The sequence below is a fragment of the Branchiostoma lanceolatum genome, chromosome 12 (assembly GCF_035083965.1).
Source record: "Branchiostoma lanceolatum isolate klBraLanc5 chromosome 12, klBraLanc5.hap2, whole genome shotgun sequence".
Classification (NCBI taxonomy): Eukaryota; Metazoa; Chordata; class Leptocardii; order Amphioxiformes; family Branchiostomatidae; genus Branchiostoma; species Branchiostoma lanceolatum.
In genome coordinates, this window is record NC_089733.1 from 11,930,087 (window position 1) to 11,955,369 (window position 25,283).

At 38.8% G+C, this 25,283-nt stretch overlaps 1 protein-coding gene across 25 annotated transcripts in view; it reads left to right on the forward strand.

The window, feature by feature from the left end:
• Positions 1 to 25,283, forward strand: part of LOC136446226 (CLIP-associating protein 1-like) — a 99,326-nt gene that overhangs the window by 49,268 nt on the left and 24,775 nt on the right. For 11 of the 25 annotated variants that reach the window (XM_066444542.1, XM_066444549.1, XM_066444545.1 and 8 more), the window contains 16 exons: positions 5,147 to 5,199; positions 11,426 to 11,590; positions 12,009 to 12,101; positions 12,424 to 12,569; positions 13,612 to 13,747; positions 14,180 to 14,250; positions 16,080 to 16,139; positions 16,458 to 16,535; positions 17,662 to 17,847; positions 18,396 to 18,451; positions 19,023 to 19,172; positions 20,048 to 20,071; positions 21,116 to 21,154; positions 22,148 to 22,189; positions 23,034 to 23,054; positions 24,017 to 24,124. In XM_066444542.1, coding sequence (XP_066300639.1) covers positions 5,147 to 5,199; positions 11,426 to 11,590; positions 12,009 to 12,101; positions 12,424 to 12,569; positions 13,612 to 13,747; positions 14,180 to 14,250; positions 16,080 to 16,139; positions 16,458 to 16,535; positions 17,662 to 17,847; positions 18,396 to 18,451; positions 19,023 to 19,172; positions 20,048 to 20,071; positions 21,116 to 21,154; positions 22,148 to 22,189; positions 23,034 to 23,054; positions 24,017 to 24,124 — 1,428 coding nt within the window. The remainder of the gene's footprint in view (positions 1 to 5,146; positions 5,200 to 11,425; positions 11,591 to 12,008; positions 12,102 to 12,423; positions 12,570 to 13,611; positions 13,748 to 14,179; positions 14,251 to 16,079; positions 16,140 to 16,457; positions 16,536 to 17,661; positions 17,848 to 18,395; positions 18,452 to 19,022; positions 19,173 to 20,047; positions 20,072 to 21,115; positions 21,155 to 22,147; positions 22,190 to 23,033; positions 23,055 to 24,016; positions 24,125 to 25,283) is intronic. The other 14 variants (XM_066444543.1, XM_066444566.1, XM_066444568.1 and 11 more) reach the window with 12 other exon arrangements.

Below are 25,283 nucleotides of genomic sequence, written 5' to 3' on the forward strand. Positions count from 1 at the left end.
GTAGTTGTAAACTCTAATATTATTTATTAGGAAATGTGATCCAGCATCTAAAATTTGAAAATTTGGAATTTAAGAACAGCACAAATTGAAGGTTATGAATCACAGATTCACCCAAAATTCTCTCTAAATTGATCGAGCAAAACAGGATAGTGATGTCAGATATTTATGAATGGGCTGTGATATGTTTTCAGTATGATGTAAACAGGAAATAATGAGATAACTTCTGGGTATAACTGATGAGTCACTGACTTGATGAATTTACGATGGCCCTCTTACCTGGAAATGACATAATTAAGGGTTAATGACCCGCCCGGAGGTGTATATGGTGTCATAACGCCTGGCCATGTGCTATAACCACCGAATAAAACCACCGAGTGAGCGAAGCGAACGAGGTGGTTTTATGAGGTGGTTATAGCACATGACCAGGCGTTATGACACCATATACACCGAGGAAGAGGCGGGTCATTAACGTTATTATCATATAGCTTATCCAAACTGACGCATATAAGAGTAGATAATTTCTGTTTGACGCATAGATCCCTTATACTATTAAGAATTAAGAATGCATTTCAGAATTCACATTTGTCCTGTTTTAACAGAAGATGATGAAGAATATGTACAACTGTTGCCTGATTTATCTATTTCAACTACACAGGATAGGAGGGTCGGTTTCAGGTCAGTCAGAAAATGTTATCATTGAAGAATCTCCCTGCAACATGACCTCAGATAAACCTGAATAGAACACAGGTTCTTTGGCCAGCAGGAAATGGAACGCGCGGAACCTTAGATAGAATGTGGTTTCTTTGGCCAACAGCAAATGGAACACGCGGAACATTTTTGGGAATTTTAAATTTGTTTTCCCTTTTTCATGTATTCTAAGGAAATGTTTAGGAATTCTAAGACAATAAAGATTTTTTTAAACAAGGTTAAGAAAAAGATTCATCAAATAGATACCCCCTCTACAAAATGCAACGGTTATAAAGATTTTTTAAACAAGGTTAAGAAAAGGATTCATCAAAAAGATACCCCCTCTGCAAAATGGAACGGTTGTGTTCTGACATGAGGTCATAAGTGGTGTGTTATGGCGTGATAACAGACCACTTATTGTGGGCAATGGAGGCTTCTGATTGGTCGACGCCATCTACCTATGTGATAATGTGCGTTTGCACAGGTAAATGATGAGGTAAGGTGATTCTGAGTGTGATGACTCAACAGTGATGTCACAGCGTGTCCCTGTGGACATCGTGGCATCCTGTTCTTTCTTATCGTAATGAAATCACAGCTTTATCCACACACAATGCCATATACGTCTGTATGGCTTTCCAATAAAGATTCTCTATGCAAAGTGTATCATCATATACTATGGCAGAAGTAGGCAGTAAGACGGCTTTTTGATAGAAGTTCTCTGTATTACATACTTGTATATTATTATGCACACTGTTGTTAATCATAGCTATAGGTGCCAAAGAAAATACAAGACACGCTATGTTTTACTTCTATGTGAAACATTGTAAAGATGTCTGTACCATCCCCAAATGTTACTATATATTGGGAACATTGGAAATTGCAGAAATACACAGTTAGACAGACAAGCCAAAGCCCCCCCCCCCCCCCCCCCCCGTGGTGCAGTTTGGGTAAAGTTATATCATCATTACAATACAGTCAAACTTGCCCAAGAAGGCCACTGAGTGGACTGATGAAATCTGGTCTATGTAAACAGGTGGTCACTATAGACAGGATTCTTTATGCTTGTGTCAATGGGGAAAATTATCTAAGGGGTCACCAAGAAGTGGTCACATTGGCCAGGTGGTCCTTGTGTAGAGGGGGTCACTTGTACAGGTTTGACAGTCACTGTACCTCATTCAGTTATTGCGAAGTACCGTACAAGTTTGCACCATCCCCCAAATGTTACCCGGTGCCTCCCTGTAAGTGTGCAACAACTGATGCTGCAAGAAACATCACTCTGCAGTAAAGTGCGCCCAGATGTGACATTTGATGGGGACACAAAGTGCTGATGCAGCGCCCACATCTATTACTAGGGGAAGATTCACCTCCATTCCCCTGCACGATTTATGGTCATTCAAATTCTGGGTTGTCCTTTCTATTACCTAGCTCTTTTCAGAGACTTACCATTATGATGATAGTGTGTAAGGTCTTGGAGTGGGCCACTGGAACTTAAGGTAGAGAGTTTGAATCCCGGCTAATTCAAGTTTCTCGCTGTTGAAAAGGGTAGTCCTTAGGACGGGACATTAAGTTGTGGTCCACTGTTTATTGTGCTTGTCGTCCTAAATCTGGGTTGTCCTTTCGATCACCTCGCTCTTTTCAGAGACTTTCTATTATAGTAATAGTGTACAGGGTCTGGGGATCGGCATGCAACTCTGCCTCTGGAACTAGAGGTACAGAGTTTGAATGCCAGCTAACCCAAGTTTCTTGCAATTGAAAAGGGTTACAGTTATTAACCTTCTCCCTGCTACCTAACTCTGTAACCAATAAAGAATGGGTTGCCAAACGGTTACTTCAGTGTACTAAAGGTTTAGGACCAGACGTTAAGCCGTGGTCCAATGTTCATTGTACTTCTCGTCCTAAGTCTGGGTTGCCTTTTCTATCACGTAGCTTTTTTGAGAGACTTCCCATTTTCCTGTCTAGGGGTGAGAAAGTCTACCTCTGGGCCTTGAGGTCAAGAGTTCAAATCCTGGCCGTTGTCACTCACTCACTTGCATGCTACTAGTAAGGGTTGTAGTCTTTGCAACAGGACTTTAATCTAAGAGCCGCTTTTCATTGTACTTGTTGGAAAGTGCTAGGGGAATTTTCCCAGTACAATGAACCTGTATATACAGTAGATAAATAGATGAATAAATGCCTTTCTTTACTGTCATGGCCAGTGGAAGATTAGTTCTTCAGTGAGCTAAACCGATCTGAGATCACTTTCCAGGATCTACTGTAGTGATTTCAAAGTACAGATTTTTTTTCCATGTCCTCTCTAGAGCCCAACAGGTTTTTCTTGTGCCAAGCGTAAAAGGACGTGTTCTTTTTTTGTATGTGATGAAATGACTGAAAACCAATGAAATAAATTGGTGTGGCCGAAAAAGGGCAATAACCCTAGACTGCTGCCCCCTCTCAACGATTCTTCCTGGATTGTCCCTTATGCAAATTTATGAGCACTTGAAAACTCTGGGCTTTGCCGTCTGACTAGGCCAGAAATTGAATTACCCATAAAATGGCAGAAAGGGTCTGAATGTACAATGAATTATTCAACCAGAAAACAGAGGATAGCAAAGGGTTTTTAAAGAGCTTGACTGTTTACAAATAATTCTGCAAGATATATTTATCTTTTCCTTTGGTTCAAGAATCTTTCTTTGACTTTTGTGATACATTTTCCCAAGATATGTAAGAGCTGTAGTTTCAAATGTTAAAACAACTTTGAGCAGAGTTTTTTTTCATAAGAATCCTAGAAAACCCTGGAAGAGACTCCCACGTAACCTCCTTGGAATTACAGTACATGGTCTATCTGTTAAGGTGGAACTGGTACATTTATATATATAGTCTTGAGTGAGTTTCGTCTCGTAATGCGACAGTCGGCGTGCACTTGACGCTCTTCTGATGGAAGTTTGCCAACACCTTCACTAGTTGAATAACATATGATCATTTATAACTAAAAGTTTGGGATCAGAGATTCTTCTGTAAGGTGGGTGTATGAAGCTTTGGGTCTTACATATTGAGTGTAATTTACTTATTTTAGTGATATTTGAGAAATAGTTCTGTTAGAAATATTAACAGATGGTACTCAAAAGGGCTAGTGAAAATATGCAGTTTTATATGTTCTTGAATGTGCATTTTTGAAAAATAAAATGGATCTTCTATATATTGTGTTTCTTTTCTGTCTTGACAAATTTTGGTACCGTATTTGAGCTTTACAGACTTGATATTCAGAATTTTTACAGTGTCTTTTTTCTCAGGGTTTAGTTCACACATGTTTTCATGCGTCAGTCATTTGTATGTAGATTGTCGGCTATTAAGTGGGCTATGTAAACATACTCTGGCAAAGCAGCAGAGATGGTATATTTAAGACTGTCTGTCCAAAAGCTTGCCAGGTACATTTGTATTTTGTAAGTTGAAGATTTCATCCAAAGCCTTGAAGGATCATCTTGGCATATCTATGCAAAACCAGAAGAGGGCAGATAAAAGATTGTAGAGTATACTTGTGTGCATGTATGTTAATCAGGGCTCTCCCAAGGAATTTAGAGCAGGGTAGGGCTACACATGTAGGTCTGGGGAGGATGAAATGTGGTCATAAACTGGTAAATTATGATGAATTTATGCAAAAATTACCTATGTTTGAAAAGTTACAAGGTGGTGATGAGATTGTAAAAAGGTATTGCAGTGCCATTCTTACATTGCTTAGGTAGAGCCCTATTGATGACTAGATTAAATGTTTAATACTAGTATTAAACTGACCATTTCTTATTTCATTATATTGCTCAATGCAAACCAGGTATATGTTTGCATGCATTTTAATGGCCACTCCTTAGATAATCTACAACACCAGCAGGAATCCCAGTGCGTGTGTCGCTGAAATGTTCAGTATTCCGTGGACATCCTCGCGCTATGTAGACTGTCAATGTTTCACAACTGACCTAGATTCATAGCTACCCTCCCATAAATATCATTGGCAATCACGATTCAGTGACCTCGAAGTCCTAGGCTAGGCTGTGTATGAATCGAATCACCACAAGCATCTTTTAAGTACAGGTGGAAAATACAGATTGTGTACAGGTATCACTTTTTGGAAGATTCTTTATCATTTTGAAGTTATGAAATGTACTGTATTACACATTGTGTATGCATGATCTGTTGTACTCTGTTATGTGTATGGTGTAGTGTAAATATGTAGCATTGGTTTGTCTAGTAAAATTTGTACCAATTCTAGTAACACAACTAAAACTAGTAAAAGACAGAGTGTAAGTCTCAGGCTTGAATAATGACTTTCTTATCATTATAATTGTCACATTTTAGTATTTTAACATTTGATTATTACAATGTACATTGATTTTTGACATGTTGTTTGTACCATGTTCCAGAGTATAATGTATATTATTTTACTGAACTGACATCTAACCAGTTGTCCATCTGTTGTTGTTCTCTGCAGCCTCCCTTCGGTCCAGCAGTTCTGGTGATGGTGATGAAACAGACTCTGCCAAGGTGGGGAACAAATTCCTAGTATCTAATACAGTTCCAGGAACTTCTTTCTTCTGATTTCCTGGAACAATTCCACACCAAATGGAGTAAAGACAAATGTGTGATTCAACCACTAGTTGATCCCCTTATAAGCATTTTTCATGTCCGTTTTGAAACAGTTCCTCAACTTCCTGGATCAGATGATCCATAAACTCTCTGTTTCCTTCTGTCCCAGACCTCTTCCCCTATAAATGCCAAAGTATCTCTTATAATGACTTGTGCTTTCCCAGAACAATTTAACATTTGAAAAAAAAAAAAGATTCGGCTGAACCAACTGTTATTTGCCGATCCTCAGGCATTTTTCATTTCAGTTTCGTTACAATTTACCCCTAGTAAAATTATGCCCATTTACGTTTGTCCCAAACCAAACATATCTATATCTTTGTAAATATTTAGTTACTACAAGTATTGTTCTAACATGCTTGGTGAATATAGTCCCAGTACCCCCACCATAGAATGAAAACACACCAGACAGAAAGAAATCACCAAGCGATTTCCTTTTCATCTGTATTGAAAACTGTTACAAAAGGTGTGAATTTCACAACACACAGGTGATAATGAATTGCTTTTACCACTTACCTATTCATCAGTCATTCACACTTCTGCATTCTTTTGTTTTCCTTGAGTTACGATAATTGATTTCCACACCTTGACTCAATGTAACAGATCAAGAAAATCCCTTCTTAGATGCAAAATGAATCCTTCCTTTATGAGTTTATCTGCTGTGTGTGTGTATGAAAAATTATCCGATTCCAAGGGACCACCAAAAAGTGGTCACATTAGCCATGTGGTCCTTATGTAGAGATGGTCACAGGTTTGACTGTACATGATACTTGCTGCTTCCTCTGTGACTGTATATTTCTTGAATGCCTGTTAGTGATAAATAGAATCAATGCTGAAGTTTCCTCCCTTCCTTACACACATCAGAACAGACCCTTTATCTACTGGAGTGGAGATATGTCTGGCGACTCCCCCTTCGTGATGGTAGGCAGTGGTTTCACCCAAACAGGTTCCAGTTGGAACAGTATATAGTCCTGGTGGAAAATAACGTTCTTATCACCTAACCTAAAATAGAGGAAATTTACCTGGCCAATGTTTCAGTATCTCCTCAGCTACCTTCCTCTTTGTATTGCCTCATGACATAACTCACCAGGTTTGTACTGAACAGTACTCCATATCCGGAAAGATTTATTTGATCCACTCACACTGGGATGAAACCCTACTCTTTTTGATAAGTATGGTGGGTTCTTTAATGTGCTTGAGGTGTGGCTCTCCTCAAACACGGGACCTCTATTTCACGTCCTATCCTAGTGACATCCCTAACCGAAGCTAAGTACTCATTTCAGTTACATTTAACTGAAGGGACCACCCACCGGTGCAATGGCCTAGTTGGTAAAGTGTTTGCCTTGTACACAGTAGGTTGTGAGTTTGAACCCCGGCCGGGTCATACCAAAGACTTTAAAAATGGTACATACTGCTTTCTCTGCTTAGCACTCAGCATTTGGGAAAGAGTTATAATGGTAGTTAAACACACACATCACTACCAGTGGATCAGCCCCCTGCTGTACAAATGTGTGTGGCCCAAGGGCTATAGAAAAGGAGATGGGCGCCACCCCTATGCGTCTTTTCAGGACGCCCGGGTCACTTTAACTTTAACTTAACCACCCTAAAGATTAATGGATAAATACATTTCCACCTGAGTGAAGTGAGGAAAGTTGTGTCAAGTGCCTATCCCAGAGGCACAACGTCAGTGGCAAGTCAGTGAATTCGAACCCAGCACCTTTCGGTTCTGGTCCAAACACCCATAACGCCAACACGACACCACTGTCCTGATCAGTCCTGTTTAGGACTGCATCCCTGCCACACCACCTTGCGACAGAGATTAAAAGTCCATTCAGGACCTGAGGAAAGTAGATGAGGAGTTACCAAATTGTCATCCACTTAAACTTCCCATAACTTACGTCACAAGGACAAATTATTTTCCTATGACTGAACAACTAGATGAAGCTGTTCACCAAAGTTGAAAATCCAGTTAGTAGAACTGGATTTGTTCTGGACCTGGTTCATTAATTTGACAAATTGTTTGTATTGCAGAGTTCTAATTCGCCGTTTGTCAAGGTTCTTTACCAGATTGTTTTCAAGGTTGAAAACCTTTAATCAGTTCTCCAGTTACTGACAGTTCAGTTCCCTTCTTGTTTTCTCAGTTATTAACATCATAAGTTGCACTAAGTTTTCTTTGGGTTGATAGATGTTTTAGGTCTAAACCGTTACTTTTACCAGTATGAATCCACAAAGCTAGTGTATGATGAGTATACCAAAGCAGGACTTGAGTATACTGTACTTAAAAAAAGATAGAAAAATATTCTGGTTAAGGTAATCAATTTCAATGAGGTACTAGCTATTGCTACAAGCATTTATACTATGTAATAGCAGATAAGATTATGGTATGGTATTAGCAGGAAGTACATGAATTTCAAGTAGTCATTCTACCTTAAATTTGTTGCTTTTTTATAAGTTTTCTACGGTATTAATTTCTAAACTACAGTGGAAATTTACCATCAAGTGGTACCCACGGTCAATCACCTACTTGTATGCATTATGAATATTATTATGATATGCAGAGAGCGTAACAAAACGATTACAGCGACAGTTTGTCGCATCGATCTGCCATCTGCTGCCAATCACTTTTATACGCTAAACGTGATTCATAACAACGTAGTAAAGAACTTGTTCATGAGCCGTCACAACTCTAGGAATGGCAGGGAATTCTGAATCATAACATCACGGTAAGGTCATATTAAATTGATTCCTGGGTTCTTAGCTTTTTGAAGAAAAGTAATGGAATGGGAGGGTGAAATAAAAAGGAAAATAAAAGAGAAACACAAGTCATGTGCTGGACCCAAATGCTGTCACAGGAATCAAACTGTCAACATTACTGGTTGATAGTTCAAACAGTGAATCTTCAACTTTTGATAAGTTACAACAGCTACTGTCAGTCAGTTTATACAGGCTAGGACACATACTGCACAGACAAAAATTACAAAACAAAACTTGAATATAAAAAATATTCGAACGGTCAAAACATACAGCTCAAAAGTTCAAGAAACAGTTCAGAATTCATTTCCAGGAGTTTGTTTGGTTGAGTCATTTGCATGCCGTCGGCATCATCTTTTTAACCTTTAGCACACTTCAGTAGCCGTTTGGCACCCCATTCCCTATTGGTTACAGAGTTAGGCAGCAGGGAGAAGGTTAATGAATTAATGAATGGGAAACTGTAACAACTAGAAAGACTGAGTAACTTCCATTCTTTAACTTTTGGTTCCAAAATTGGAGCATTCATATCCTAAATGGTATACAATTATTTTATCAAATCAGGTAACAATGAAATGGCAAATCTAAGAACCAAGTAATTGAACTGGTTTGGCCTAAAGAGCTTGTTCATGTTCATTAGCCATCGCAATGGTAGCAGTGGCAGGGAATTCTCCAAGCAGCTAATTACATTCACTGCCCTGTTGCGATCCCGTACAGTAAAGCGTCTAATTTTTCTTCTGAAAAAAAAAAAGAGCAACTGCCGTAAAAGCAAAGGTGTACATGTGATATTTCGGAGAAAGTAAAGATTGTTTAATCATCTTGGCGATTTTGGAAGTTCAGTTGTCAGATCTTATTGTAAAATGGGTCCTTTATTTTTATGTCAGTTAGTTGGCCAACTACATGCATAATCTCTTCAGGGTATAAAATATTCAGAAAATTGTTACAAATTGTCATATCATGTTCTTTTCTTTATCTTGTTTTGTCTATTCTAAAGCATTGAAGATGAGCCATATTGTTACATATACTGTAAATGCAGAGATGTTTGCGGTGATTTTATGTTCGCCGTTTTCGTGGTGAGCTCTTTCCACCAGGAAAAGCCATTCCATTGTGTGACTGTAGCGCTCCTATTATTTCAAATGCGAACTCAAAACCACTCCATTTTCCCCCTACCGTGAAATTAAATCCCCGCGAACATTTCTGCATTTACAGTATTTACATATACATGTATTAAAGAAAAGTAGAGGAAAAGTCTTTTTAAAAATGAGTTACAGTCTCAAAAAAACATAGACCCAGACATATAGGCTCTTACAGTAGGCCCAGATGTTAATCTGTGCTATTAAGTGTACGTGAGAAGTGCCTACTCATGACGTGGAACATCACACCTCCAATTGGACCTCAATCCCCGAAGCCAGTAACAACAGCCTAATTAGGAGGGACGTTTTGCCAACTTACGGAACAACATCAAAGGGAACCATGCAGCGATACGATTGTCGGACAACGCACATTTTCTGAAGAAAGCGAGCAGTTATGTTCCATGTCCGTGGTCATCGTCAGTGTACTCATTCTCTTCTTGATAAAACGATGGACTGAAAAGTGGTTTCAGTGGATGGCGTTCGACTGTCCTTGAAGCATTTTCAGTTGGCGACCAATGCACTTCCACACTCTGCTTTTCGGCAGCCGTCCTAGCACGCCGTCCTCTCCAAGTGGCTTTCGACTTCGTTAATGGACGTTTTTGGCTTTGATGGTTTCGTGGATGGTTCTTTTTCGGAAGCGATTAGCTGTCGATGTGGGTGCCGAGTATGTCTGCACATTTCTGGACACTGGATGCTACTGACTTTTATATCCGTGAATATCCTTTTGCTTTACATCTAACAGAGTTCTGAAGGATGCAGTCGTCCAAGTTATCTTTTCCATTCAGTTGTGAATAGCTGCTGTTCTAGTTCCGGTGGTGGTCAAGGTTGAGTTTACTTATCGCTCAGTGCTTCAACAATTGACTGGATTTATCAATTGCCTTTGATCATCAATTTTATCAACAACTCTACAGTCATCTGCTGTTGTGTTAGGAGCTCTTTTTGTTGACAATCAAAGGTGTCTGCCATTTCGGAATTCCTCTGGTGACAACTACAGCTCCATGCTTTGCTCGTCCATACATACATACATGGAGGCAATAAACAATGTAGATAGTATTTCTAAGTGAGAGAACTATAAACAGACTATGCGCATTATATCTGTACAACTGTTCGACAAAGGAGAGACCTTTTTTTGAAAACTTGATGTGATTGTACTCAAGAGAACTTCACTGACCAAGATGCCGCGCCATTCGCTGTACTTGGAGTACATAAACCGCTATATGCTGTGGAAGGCGTACGCTGCACTTCTGGCCAATGGGGATCTCTCGTTGTGCTTTACCGATGACCTGCCACACTCCGACGTCGTCAGGATTCGCTCTGGTCGCCACAGGTCAACGCCGGAGGTGGATTTCGTATTTCTTGGTAGAGCAAAGATAGACACAGATGAGACTTTGTCTCCTATGCAGCCAGTCTTCAAGTTTCTGTTTTCAAGGCTGTCCATATGCAATGCATATACAAATATACTTTCAGTTAAAATGTCCAACCGGACTATCAAATATGCCTTGATGTATGCAATAAGCATTAAAATGTTTGTTTTTTCATAGATTTTAAAATATGATGAACAAAACCATGATGGCATTGTTTCAAAAATTTTCATGGACATTCATTTGGTCAACACCTATGTTCCGGTTCATTGTACTAAAACTAAATCAAATTTCTCCAAGCCCTTATTCAATACTAACCAACCTGTGTTCTTATCCATAGTAACTGTAACGGTTGCTGTTCGTCCAGGTTTTGATATTGTGTTCACATTCTGTTGAAAGGTATCAGACAAGACTGTTGAAACGTGCTGTTGTTCTATTCAAGTTTAGTATTTTGCCATGTCGATCCTTCACACAAATAGATAACCAGTCAATTTTTGGTCACATTCAAAGTACAATATTAAAGCGTCTAATTTTTCTTCTGAAAAAAAAAGAGCAACTGCTGTAAAAGCAAAGCTGTACATGTACTTTGTAGGATAAACCCAAGGTTGTTTAATCATCTTGGCAATTTTGGAAGTTCAGTAAGTTCGTACTTTCAGCAAGGATTCAGCAAAATGAACGGCAACACCTATCTACCTATATTAGTAAGCTTTTCAGTCAAAAGACAGCTGAATTTTGTATGACACATTGACAACTGTCCCTAAAATGTACCGGTAGTCAATTTGTAGTTATAAACCTATTGTTCAATGAAGGTGACCAGACCCTTAACCACTTAACGAAAACTTAACAAATTGCTAAACCTATCATCTTTTCTGTTTTGATCCCTAGCAGGTAGGCAGAATGTCCGGGGCCAAGCGAGTGTCCAGCGCCCCCCCTCGGCGACCGGCGTCAGCTGGTATGAAGCCGCCGCTAGCACCATCTTCGTCCGCGGGGGCGGGAGGTGCAGATGAGGAAATGTTCATCAAGTTCTTTGAAGAAGTCCCAAAAGTCAACGTAAGTAAACGCTGATACTAAGGGAAGTATAACAAAAGAATAAACGGAAAGATACATGTAAATGCATGATTGATATCAATGTATGAAAAACAAAGTTGGAGTCTCATCAAGACCTACCGACACGTATCAAATATTAAGACAATCCATCCAGGCCTTCTCAAGTTATGCTGTTTATCCACATACAAACATACATTTTGTTTAGGTCAGTTCAGTACATTTTGTACATACACACATAAAAAAGCTACCAAAAACATAACCTTTTCATTATCATGACAGAAGCTAGTCAACTCCTGAATTATATTTTTCTTGGACGCGTCGGACAGGACAAACACTTGTGTCTCCTTCCTAACATCTAGCAAGCTAAGACCCTCAAGCCTTTAAGTGACATATATCAAATGTTTCTTTCTTGCTCCTGCAGCTTTTTTCCGCCAGAGATCTTGAGGATCACATGCACAAGATCAAGGACATTGTGGGCGATGACAAGTGTGACTGGGAACAGAGAGTAGACTCTGTAAGTATTCTAATTATTCATCTTAAGTACGGCCCGTAGGTACCCATCTGATTAAGTGGCTGGTGTAATGCCTTTTAATGTACCTGGCACATCCTTGATCACGGGACTCCCATTTTACATCCCTTCTGAAAGACGAATGCAGCTTCAACGCTGAGGATATCCTTCTCCAGAATCGATCAGGGGTTTCCCAGTTACCAACTAATTGGAACCAGGAGCTCAACTGTGAGGCTGCTACCAATTGAGCTACTGGGACTTTAAACATGCACTTACTGAGTACTAAATTTGTTAACGTATTGCTGACGTGATTTTTGTTTCATTGCAGATAAAGAAGCTGAGATCATTGCTCGTCTACGGAGCCATGGATTACGACAACTTTTTTCAGCAGCTGAGATTGTTGGAGCCAGTCTTCAAGCTGGCTGTGCGCGACCTACGCTCACAAGTAGTTAGAGAAGCCTGTATTACTTTAAGGTGGGTTTCAGACAGTATCCACTGTCTTTCGTCAGTGACCGTCTGACCGTTTCCAGATTTCATCCAGTTACTTTAGTAGCTGTTCTCTGCATAGTATTTGCACTTCTGTATCCGTATCTATATAGCATATGGCCCCATCAGGGGCAAATTAGGGGGGAGGCAAATTATGGGGGGAATTGTATTGGCGCTGTGTTGGCGTAATAATAAGTGACATTGCGGTGGCGCAGTGGCAGGATGTTGGGCCCAGAACCCAGAGGTCCTGGGTTCGAATCCGGGGTCCCTTGATTTGTCTCATTGGCGTTATGCCCCTGGGAAATGCAATTTACATGAGCACCTCGAGCACGTAAAAGAACCCACCACATTTATCAAAAAGAGTAGGCGTCCTTCCTGGCGTGAGTGGATCATATAAATCTGTCTGGATATGCAGCTTGTACTGTTCAGTACAGACCTGGTGTGTTATGCCATGAGGCGATTTACCGGGTATGCAAACACACAAATAAATTAGGGTGTTTGGCCCTGAACACAGAGGTCCTGGGTTCGGATCCCATAACATGCCTCTGATGTTGTACCCTTGGGAAGGGCACTTTACACAACATTTCTCACTCCACCCAGGTGTAAAAATGGGCACCTGACTTAGGTTGGGGAGGAAAAAGACGGGATGGAGAGGGATGGCCCAATTTTTTATATATAATACCGTGTCCTGGACACAGTGGACACTAGACACTGAATCATAGAAAAATAAAGAAGTTTCCAATGGACTGAATTACAATCTCAAATGCAAAGCAACAATTTTTCTTGTAAACTAATTACTGATACATTATGAACAAGTATAAACATTCTATATATTCAACCAACACTGGGAGGAGTTAGGACTTACCCAAATTTTGAAGGCTCACGGAGTGGACCTGTCTACTGCTGCTTCCAGGACTCGACATCAGAAACATCTGTCTGCTAAGTTTAGACTTGTGCATAATGTAGTTAACCAGCGCAGATGAACTTCCATGTTGAATATTAATACCTTCTCTCTTGTTTTGTCCTCCAGTTATTTAGCACAAAGGCTACAGAGTAAGTTTGACCACTTTGCGGAGGTGGTGATGCCCAACCTGTTCAACCTCATCCCCAACAGTACAAAAATCATGGCCACAGCAGGAGCAGTCACCTGTAGGTTTATTATACAGGTGAGGAACTTGGTTTATTTTTCATTCCTTCTCTCTCTCTCTCCTTCCTCCCTCTCTCCCCCCCCTCTCTCTCTCTCTCTATCTATACCTCTTTCACCTTCCCCACTCACCCTCCCTCTTTCTATCTCCCTCTCTCTCTATTTCTCTCTTCCCCTCTCCCCTCCCCCTCTCTCTATCACCTGTACTAGTGAGGAAATGTGAGATTAATCTTGAGTGTCTGAGATGCAATATTGACAAATTGAAGGAATTACCAAATCCGTGGACAGCAATGTAAACTTCCAATGTTCAAATTGTATTTGCCTTGTATGATGATTTCAGGTTGTTTTTTTGCCTTAACGTTACATATAAATCTAAGAATTTGTGTGTGTTTTTTTTGCCTTACATATAAATCTAAGAATTTATGCTCAAGAAGACTATGTTTTTCCCCCACAGTACACCCATGCCCATAGATTGATCCCCATCATCACTAGTCACCACAACTCCAAGTCTGTTGGCATCAGAAGGTTAGTATGATTTACCCATGTAGAAAACCAAACAAGAGTTGTAGTAAAACACATGGATCCGGATAAATTATGTGATAATAACGATTAAGAATGGATGAGTTTACATTCCGCACACCGTCTTGTATCACACGAGGTCATGTGTCATGTTTTGCACAATGTCATGTTCTTCAATGCATTGGAATGTAGTTCACATATGTTTTTACAGTGCATTTTGTTGACACAGATTCATGTTGTAGCAAGCAGTTTGGTGGTTTGTGAAAATATGAACTCCTCTATTGGTTTCAAATTTCATTCTTCTTTCCCCACAAGCCAGAAGTTCTGAGGTATAGAAAGTGCAGGATTAACCCTGAAGTATTGACCATGATGTCCTTAATTAGTATTCATGACATCGTCGACTCCCAGTCACAGTTGGTTGTCTTAATGTACCCCAGACTTCGGTCTGCCTCTCAAGGAGGTAATTGGGGGGCACATCACCTGAACATGCTTCATTTATGTGATCACTTCTTAAAGAAATGCTCTTCGGCAGCCACTAGTCTACTTTTATAGGCTTGGTCCTTTCTTTTTTTCTTTATTGTCAGCATACTTTTTTTATTTGCACATTGTGAATGCTCTGACTTTAGCTAAATTTGTACATTTAAAGTAAAGTATGTTCCTTTTGTTATGTGCTACCGTAATGCATTAATTTGTTTGGTCAAGTGGTTCATGGATGATAAGACACCGGTTTTGATACTTCATTGTTTGAATAAAGCACATAGCAATGACACTTTCCTATTGAAATGCTACAACTCATGGACATAGATTTTTGCGACATGAAAACTTCAAATGAGAAGGGAACGAACTTTAAGCCATGTTTCACGTAGTTAAAGTTTTGCTAATGTTGTATTTAGAAAGACTAATGTGGATGCAGAAAACAAGTCAATGAAAAGTGTTAGCTATATAATATATTATGATATATACTTTTTAATTGTGCTTAGCCTTTTGAATCTTAGGAAATAAGAATGAGATAGCTTTCCTAGATATGCAGGTGCTAAGGTGTGTTACGTGAAGGTGAAATAATGATTGTTATTCAGACAGCATTGCGTAGAATGTAGTACTGTCTGTATCAGTTGTATCAATCTCAGAGCTACAGGTTTAACTATGACATGGTTAGTCTCATGTGAAATTGCTCTGTCCCAAGGGCATGTCCCACACAGTGTCTGGAATTCTGAGATAGTATAGAAATGTAAGATGACTTGATCAAAAGTCCCTAAAAATATTATAGACTTGTACACAGTCTGTAATTCAAAAGTCCCTAAATGTCAGTGTGCAGGCATTGAAAGTATTTTACACCCCTAGAGAGCACAATTCAGTGTTTTAGCTGTTTTACCAATTATTTTATTTGCTTGTAACTTCTTTGTTGCCATCTCTCTTAAATAAATCTTAAAACTATTTAGTAAATGATACCAAGTTTGAAAATGGAGGTATAATTTTCACTAAGTTTCAAATTTTTGAAATTATTATTCTTACACTGTGACATTTAACTTTGATTAGACCAGTATTCAACAGAAATGTTGTGATTTTTCCTTGTTACAAACTCTCTTGCAAGTTCTTTTGTTTATCTATTTATTAAATTGATTTATTGGTTTGGTTGTTCAGGACACACAGCAAGGGCTAGCCTGCATGTGATTAGTACAAAGGGGTAGCCCTGCTGACAAGGACAAGACAAAGTTCTTAATCAATTGCCTATATGTGAAAGCTCTTCTGTGGTTATGTTATTAATTTCATTGTTAGAGTACTTAGATCTAGACTGTGTGTCATTTACAAATATATTTCTTGTTCTTTTTTTGTAGGAAAACATTTGAACTGCTAGATCTGTTGTTACAGTCGTGGGAAACGAATACTCTAGAAAAGTAAGTACACTAAAGTTCTATGTAATGTTATAACATGAAATAGTTTTAGTACTGTGCACAAATATAATGACATTTTCTTACACATATATTACATGTACTAGGAACTTAAAGTTGAGCAAATGTTTACCATGAACATGGATGTCTTGTTCATAAAAGGCTTTTTAAGATTTGCTTACTAGTATCAGAATCTCCAAATGTTACCAATTGCAAACATTTTGTACTACTTAGAGTATGTTTACCAAGCTAGAGTATACAGTAAAAAAAAACATCTGATCTTAATTCTAATACCCTTTATGATATTCTTCGGGTTTTTTTCAGACATTCACAAACTCTAGTAGAAGCGATCAAGAATGGTATAGGAGACGCAGACTCTGAATCAAGAGTAGAGGCTAGAAAGTAAGTCTTCTCTCCTTCGTCTTTGAGCCATACAGTAAGTTAATATTGTAGTGCTATAGGTATGTTTATGATGGTTTGACACCCAGGTAGTAAGATACGCAAGGTAACAGTTACTCATTGACAAGCAACTGGATATGATGTTGGAAACAGACGAAAGGTAGTAGATGCTACCTGAAGCGTCTGACAGTTTCCAAAATCCATCCAGTTGCGGTACAACTGTAGTTCGAATTCAAACCATCAGAAATCCCTGTGCAGGAAAGGGAAAATGTCAAAGGTTTGTAAAAAGAATTGAACTTGTCAAAGTAATGGACATGGACGTGACCTTTGCTATGAATCACGACACTTGCCTTTTGTTCCCATTATTTGTTTCACTGTCTTTGGAAGAATGCACTTGGTTTGGGGAATATTTCTTGCAGGTGGCCAGCTGAGTAAACTAGAAAGCATAAACAAGACGCGAAACAAAACCTCCGTTCTCTGTGCATAAGTGGGTTGTTGATACAAACATAATTTGCTTGCCTGACTCCCATAGTATCTGTTAACTAAGAAGGGTAAACATTGAAAGGGCAGGCATTGCTGTTGATATCCTTGGTTGTAAACAAAACAAACTTTATTTAGACTGGAAAGGACTTTTAAACAACATTTTTCGATAGTTGCTCATTTGAGAAATCAGGTGTGGAGCCCCATTACTTGTCAGGTGTCAAAACATAAAACATAGAGTAGTAGGAAGGTTGAAAAGCTACCATTGGAAGGCAATGTCTGTGCAATCATTTCAACGATCTGCATTGTTGTCAAGTGTAGGGAAACATTTGAAAGGTTGTTGAAGTGTTTGTGAAGAATTTCCAAGTTAACACTTAGCTTCACTGTCTCCTAAACAATTATAGGTAAGAAAGTGTTTGCCGTATACCTTGTCTATGAGCAGAGTTTTACTTGCTGCAAAAGTGTGTAGCATTACTTTCTATCATGTTTTACAATAGCCTTTTGCTTTTTCGTTGTTCAAACCTACCATAAGCTGCTTGTTCTAGCATCGTTCGCACAGGAGGATATTTTCATTATGTCACAGACAATTGCCAGCAATGCTGCATTAAGGCAAATTTAAGAGCTGACCATGATCTTGATTTTTCTCTAGATGTTTCTGGGCCTTTAAGGATCACTACCCCAACCTGAGTGACAACCTAGTCAAACTGCTCACTCCCGCGCAGAAGAAAGTTCTCCTGGGATCTCTCGCCCACTCTGCGTCGTCCGATAGCCTGGCAACGCAGTCCACGCGCCTCCGGGCCTCGTCCTCGGAAAACGTTAGGTCTGTACCGGGAAGGTTGGTGCTGTGTGGGTGGAGTGGAACCCCTCTTTCTTTTCTTTCCATTACGTTTCTTTACGTAATATTGTAAACATCATAATTCATTTACTCTTGAATTCCAGTCCTGTTAACGTTATGGGGTCAGTTTTACTTTAACCCTGTTTCTAGTGCTACATTTTGTTGTTTTTTTACCATGTTTTAATTCCAAGGCGTTGCCTTACTTCTTTGGGGAAATTCCTCCTTGTCATTAGAACTGTCTTGAAGGTTGTGTAATACTGTCAAAGAACAAGAGTTGCGAGGATAGCACCTATCATCAAACCACCTCAAAATTCTTGAAAAATGTTGAGGATTGTGTAGTTTTGTGAAAGAACATGTCTTAGAGTTTAGTTAGCATAAAAAGTGCCTATAGTCAAACTATAAAAAAAGTATGATCTAAACACATTCAAGATAGGAAACCTTTTTACCATGACAGATATTTTGGGAACAATCTTACCTGTAGTTTATACCACAAGCAGAATACTGGATTTTCTCAACAATTTATAATGTACATTGTATTATCCCTACAGCGCTCGAAGAACACATACAGCCCCGTGCACAACTCCTTCTAAGCTGCCTAAGAAAGGTAACGTATCACATATATAGAATAACACTGTATTGTACATGTATTTTATGTCATACCCACCCAGGAAAACACACATTTCAATGCAAAATGCACCACAAGCTGATAAAATTTTGTGTCCTTGAACAAAAAATATCAACGACAACTGACAAGTATTCAAACTTTCGATAGCAGTGCATGAGAAGCGTGTTCAAATCATTTGATGGAAGCCTGTGCAATACAATTTCGAAGCCCAGGCAATACCGTAAACCATTACAGAATACCCATATCCAACGGTATCACACGTTGTACCGGACTAGGTATGACATGATATAGTAAACTACACAATGAAGAATTTTCTGTATTTGATAGCAGTGCAAATTGGTATAAACATGTATAACAGTGTGCATAAAAAAAACTATTTTCTAAAGGAAATCAGTGTTTAAAAAGAAATTATACGCTGACGATTAAGAATTTTTCCTTGTACCATAGTCGCTTGAAATAGTATGAATATCAGTGCGTTATTTTGATTGCATCGAGAAAGGACGACTTTCCGATGAGAAATCTTGATAACGTCTCCCTAATGTCTTCTCAGACAAAGCAGATGCCAAGACGCCAGCTGGAATTCCGCTGTCTCGTTCCCGCAGTGATATCGACATGTCCGCGGCCTCCCGTGCCAAGACGCGCCTGGGTACAGGCATGTTGTCCACCGCACACATGAGAGCAGGGGCAACCGCTTCCTTAGGTGGGTATCTGCATAACTAAATAATTATTGGATCTATTGTATGGGCCCTGTCACACTTCAGCATATATCAAGTGCTTATGAGTTTCTTATGAAAATATTTCAATACACGTACAGCCGTACACTCACAGTTCGCTTATGAGCTGCGTTATAGCATACGCACCATAGTTCTGTGCATACCCAAAACTATCAGGTGTCATTATCTGTTGTACTGGGCCATACTGTGCGTATGCCTACGTACATAATGCTTATGAGGTGCATACTGTAATATGACTGCATATGAAAAAATGTCATTATGCAACTCATAAGGATATGTAAAAGTGTGATAGGGCCCTATGATTTGAATTTTTGTACATAAGTTGCTGGCTTCAATCTTTTACAGAATGTATCTATGGGCTGTGGTCGACCCTCCAAAAGTTGTATCTGGAGGGCCAAAAATCAACTGCAATTTACAATGGCTGAAAAGGTTGATTTTTATAGTAAGGTTTGTGCCTTCATGAATTAAGAGAAGTTTGATAGCTTACTGTGCACAAATTTTTAAACCAAACAGAAGGGATTCATTAGCAACTGTCAAATTCAGTTATTCTTAATATCAATATATAATCATGCTTATTTTAAAATATAGTTCTTTTAAAATCTACACAACCAGTCAATTTTCTCAGGTTTTGGCTGCTTTCATCAGGAATGGAAAGGAGCTAAAATGCTTGCGAGAAAATTGACTGGTTAAATGGAAAGAACGTAACTTTCAAAGAACATTATACAACATGAAGCATATAATTCATGGAACTAAAGCCATGCTTAGTAACTGTTGTAAGTCATGGTGTGGCTGTTCCTAACTGCTGTGTGTTTGTGTTTTTCGCTGCTTGGCTTGTGTGCAGGCTGTTCCTCTGGCTCAGAGACTGGTAAGCTGGCTGTGTGGTCGTGATTAACAAGCACTAACCCTTCTTTTCTACAGGATTTGGAGTGAACAAACTGTAGATAGGTTGGCTGGTACTAGTCTAGAGTTGTTGTTTATTTAGTGTAGTAGCGAATTTCTGAAGCTGCTGAAGTTTGGAGAATTTTAAGATAAAACGTAACATTTTGTTATGTGTTTTTTGGCACATTTCTCTATCCCAAGTGTACTATCAGTAAAAAAAGCAGATCTGGAAGCATGACGATTTTTATACCACACATCTGCTTGGAGATTAAGAACTGTAGGGTATTGTTTTTGTAGAGTAGCAAGTGTCTGAATCTGGATGATAATATAAGATTTTGAGTAGTGAATTTTTGAAATTGCTTAGTATTGGATGCTAATACAGCCAACACAGAAAAACTGAAAGAGCAAGATACATGTGCTGATGTATATTGATACCTGAAAGGATTTTAAATGGTTAGATAGAATTTGCTTTGTGCAAGTCATGCATTTACCTCTCCAAGTTAGATTTTTATTGAAGAAAAAGAATGTTAAATGTGATGTTGTCAAAACAAAAAATTATCTGCTTTTTTATGATACTTGAAGAGCAAAACCTTTTATCAGTATTGATGTCTGCTTGGTACAGAACCTGTCATACTGGTATTTAACATTCACTTTGCTAACACTTAAATCTTTGACATTAATGCAAATACATTTTGTATTGTATGAAAATTCATACTGAAGCTTAATACATTAACTAACATTCAGTGTCATCCTAGAACATTTATAAACTGAGTTTTGAATGAAAAGTCGTAAATTCTTTTAATTTGTGGCATGATAGAAACTACTTATTTGTTAACTTGAGGAAAATGAAGTGTGGAATGCTATATTGTTGAATGTGTTAACCAATCATATTGTATAACATTACTGTAACTGAATCATTTATAAATGTTTAACTGTGTGTCCATTGCATGTTATGTTAGCATGTGAAACTACTTGTACATGTATGTATAATGCTAATACTAACTCATTGTCACTCCCATTTCTCCTAAAGAGTCGCAATGCTCAGATTTGGACTATGGCTACAGTAGGGGTAAGAACCTACCATTTGCTATCTGTGTCCGATGTGTTGTGTTGCGTGCTGTGTTAACATAATATCATAATGATTGTCTTCCCTTCACCCCAAGACATCCTCTCTCATTGTGGAATGGTACCTCCCTCCCAATGAATTTGCCATGATTGCTCAAAACCTGATTATATTTCAATACTAATCAGTTAAGAAAACAATTAAGTGTGTGTTTACCTGTTTCTTTATACATGTCCAAAATCACTGTCCAAAATCATGTACTCTGAATAACTGAATCGATACAATATGTGTTGCCACTAGTTATTCTATTTCAAAAGTTTAGGTGGGGGGCAGATAAAAAAATTTTCAAGTTGATACTCTCATCTTCCATACAGTTTGTCTACTGTCTTTGTATCACATTCCTCATAGGTCTCCCTTTCTTCATTTTGAGAATTACTTTAGGTTAAACCCCGCTCAAAAATAGTGAAGACATTTTCAGAGCATAGAATGTTTCAAATTGTTTTTCTCTTGACAAGACAACACATTCACAATAACATTTATTTCCTGATCCAACTGATATGTTTCCCAAGTATGAAAAAAAAATTAGATATAAAAAACTTTGCATAACAGTTGATATAGCTGAACTGCACACTTAATAAAAACAGATATTAAACCAAGGAGGTTTTATAACCTCCTTGATTAAACTAACAGTTTTAACTTGCCTAACAACTTTCTGTTTTGGAATTTTTATCTCTTACACATTAAAAACTAATCGTAGACCATTCCATACTGGAGGGGTGTCTATGGGTTCCAGTTTCATCTTACTGTGCCAATCTCCTGAGGAAGCTTCCATCCTGCCCATCCCTATATTTCACATGGTCTAGTCCAAACTCAGGCTCTTCAACAGCTGGCCTGCAGGCATCTGGAGTGTACCATTTTTCTCACAGGGTTCTTTTTTTCTTATTGGCTGTCACAAGTGAGAATAACTGTTTCTCATTCCATGTACCTGACCCTCCCCAGCGGGAAAGTCTGGGAGTCAAAGTGCAAAGAAAAAAACACCAGGTTTGTCAGACTGTAGACTTTACCACTGCACTTACGGGGGTGGGCAGGTTGGTAGAGTGGTGCGATTTTGTAGAGGGACCTTTCTGGGTGTACGATTTGGTTTTGCACTGGTGTGGTTCGGTAGAACTTAAAGCTGTAGAGATGCGTAGACCTAATTCTTAGAAGAAAAGAAACACGACAGAAATATTTAATGGTCTGTAAAGTAACAAGCTGGTTAGGAATTTGTGGCATATACTGGCCTATCACAAAATATGGAAAGAATATAAAATACAATATGCTTCTATGAAGGATGAGTTTCTAAAGATTTCAGTTAATCACGATTTTTCTAAACAAAATTGTATATGACTGTATTCTCCAATGGTATAATTTCAACCTCCCAGCATATGCCAACACCCCTATTTAGCATATAATGCTGCACTAGGCAAGTAGGGCTTCAAGGTACCTCATAGACATGCACTGTTGTCCTCCTTGTCTACTACTCAGGACTATAGAGCGTTTTCACATGCATTCGACATCAGTTAATCATGCGGACCGCCGCCATGTTGGTGTCCTTGATTTGCATTTCAATGGATTTTAGCTCAAGTGTTCACTACATTTTTGTAGTTTTAAGCTATTCTTCTGTAATTCTCTTCTTTCAGCTGTAGAAATTTGATAGAGGTTATTTGAGAGGGGTAGAATATCTTTAAATAATGTCCAAAAACACTAAAATGCAAATGAGGCCACCAACATGGCATTAGACACATTGATAATGTCATTTGAAAATGCTCTGTAGAATGATCACAGCTTCACAAAGCTCCATTTCAGCATCTAATCTGCCTTTGTTTCCTCTTGATTTGCTCCATAGTTGTCTATCGGAGGCATAGAGGTGGTTTTTTGGTCGTTGTACTATTTTGCACCCATTTTGGGGGGTACACATAGCGAACTAAAGATACTGAACTCTTTCCTCTATGTCCTTCCTATAAGGACCCAGTCACATTCAAATTCTTTGTACAATGTTTCTAATATAAGATTGAGGGATTTTTTGGACAGATATGAATGGTGTTTTGCAAAATTTGATTGTCTTGTGACAGAAAAGACAGTCATTACATTGCTAAAAATCCTATGATAAAAAAATTGTACTACAAGTGACTGGGGGCGCACAATAGAGTGCACAGTACGGAATGTACTTTGCTCAAAGAAACACACACAGTGGATCTTCAGTATCTTTAGTACACGGTTGTATCCCTCTTTATGTGTAATTGTGCACCATGTAGTCTGCATGTTAAATGTTGCTTGCTGTGGTGAACATGTACATGCAAGTGTCAACCATGCACATTATATACAGTCACTTGGTTGCAAGGACCATATTGATATATTTTGGTCGATGGAAAATCATTTGCAAAAGCTTCCTTAGCAAAATATGGAATTGAATGCTTTCAAAATACATATTTCAACAGTGACATGATGTTGGCACATATTCATGGTTTGCACTTGTTTGCTGTTCTATTACATGTTGCTGCCATCATGCAATGTAAATTGCTTGTTTGCCTTTGCATGCTTTCATAGTTCATTTGCATGCTTCCATAGTACATTACCTGCCTTGGAATAAAACTTAGTAATTAGAATCTAAGATAAAAGATAGTAATTCAGAAACTACAAAACATTCCTGTAGTTTAGGCACAAAAGACAATCAATTGAATCTCTTATTGCATGTTTTGTAGTCATTTGTAATGTACATTAATCAAAAGGGGACATTAAATCGTAGCTAGACCATGCATCCAGTAAGAATTATGTAATGCTTACTTTGATTGGTTATAGAGATTGTAACACTTCTTCTGGTTGGTTCAGGTCGGAACTGGAAGGCGCCGCGGACGTCACCTGGTGCAGCGGCAGAGAAAGCTGCAGAAGCGAGAGGAAGACAAGCAGGCAGACAAACACGCGTGTCGCAGTCACAACGTGAGTCCTAAAACAGCTACTGATACAAAGAGCATCCCTAACAGTACCGATGAGAATCAACCTGGTATCCATCCTATTCTAGCACTGGTTTGCTCCTCTGATCACCTCTGGCACCCGTTGATAGAAAAACGATTGGCTTTTGAATATTCACCTGAAATATAAGTGCATGTTCTGATTGGCTCAGAGTTGCAAGGTTTATTGTGACAGCATGGTATTGGTAACGAGGAAGTTTGATCCCTGTTACTAGTGTTAGTGTAAATGTGGGGTTCAAGCGCCACCAACTGACCAGGTCAGGACCTTTTAGCCTAGCGGTTATGGCGTGCGGTCTGTGCGCTGGCGGGCCCGGGTTTGATCCCCGGGAGCCAGACACAAGGGCTAAACGCTTAAATGAGAACGGTGTCCGGCTATTTAATCAGAGGAGCCAACAAGAGCTAGTGGCAGGCTTTGAGATATTAGGATAGGTTGTTCGAACTAGGTTTGAGCGGTTGATAGATTTTTCTTGGATTCAATACAAAAGCCTATCATTTTGAAATCACAAATAGTAGGGGCATGCCAGGCCATTATTGTTTTTGCCATATTTTCCATTGTTCATGTTATGCATCAATCTAAAAGATAATTTTAAGTGGTATAAGATGTTCTATTGTTTTAGTCACTGAGATGCTCAAGATATTGTGAAGTCTGCTCAATGATATGAGAACCCCCTTTCCTCCCATCTTATCATGTATTTCTACATGTTCTATCTGTTTATTCTTTTGTTTACATATGAGCCACCTTTTGTTTGTATCTGTTTTGTGTGTATGGATCATATTTTTCTTTAGGATATCATACAGTCTGGAGTAAGTTTGCAGACACTGAAGACCAAGATCTTCATACAAGACGATCATTTTTTTAAAAATTTTTGTGTCTGTTTTTATCAGAAAAGACACCACTCCTCACATGATGATGTCATCACTTTTGTTGTCCCACACATGATGATGTCATCACTTTTGTTGTCCCACACATGATGATATCATCACATCTTAGTAATTATAGTCACTCTATATAAGGTCATGGATCTAGCTGGTAAGGGAAACCCCAGTAAACTAACTGTGACGGCACTCAGTCGATCTCACGCACAAACATCTCACTTTATTTTCATAGTTATACATATACATGGACA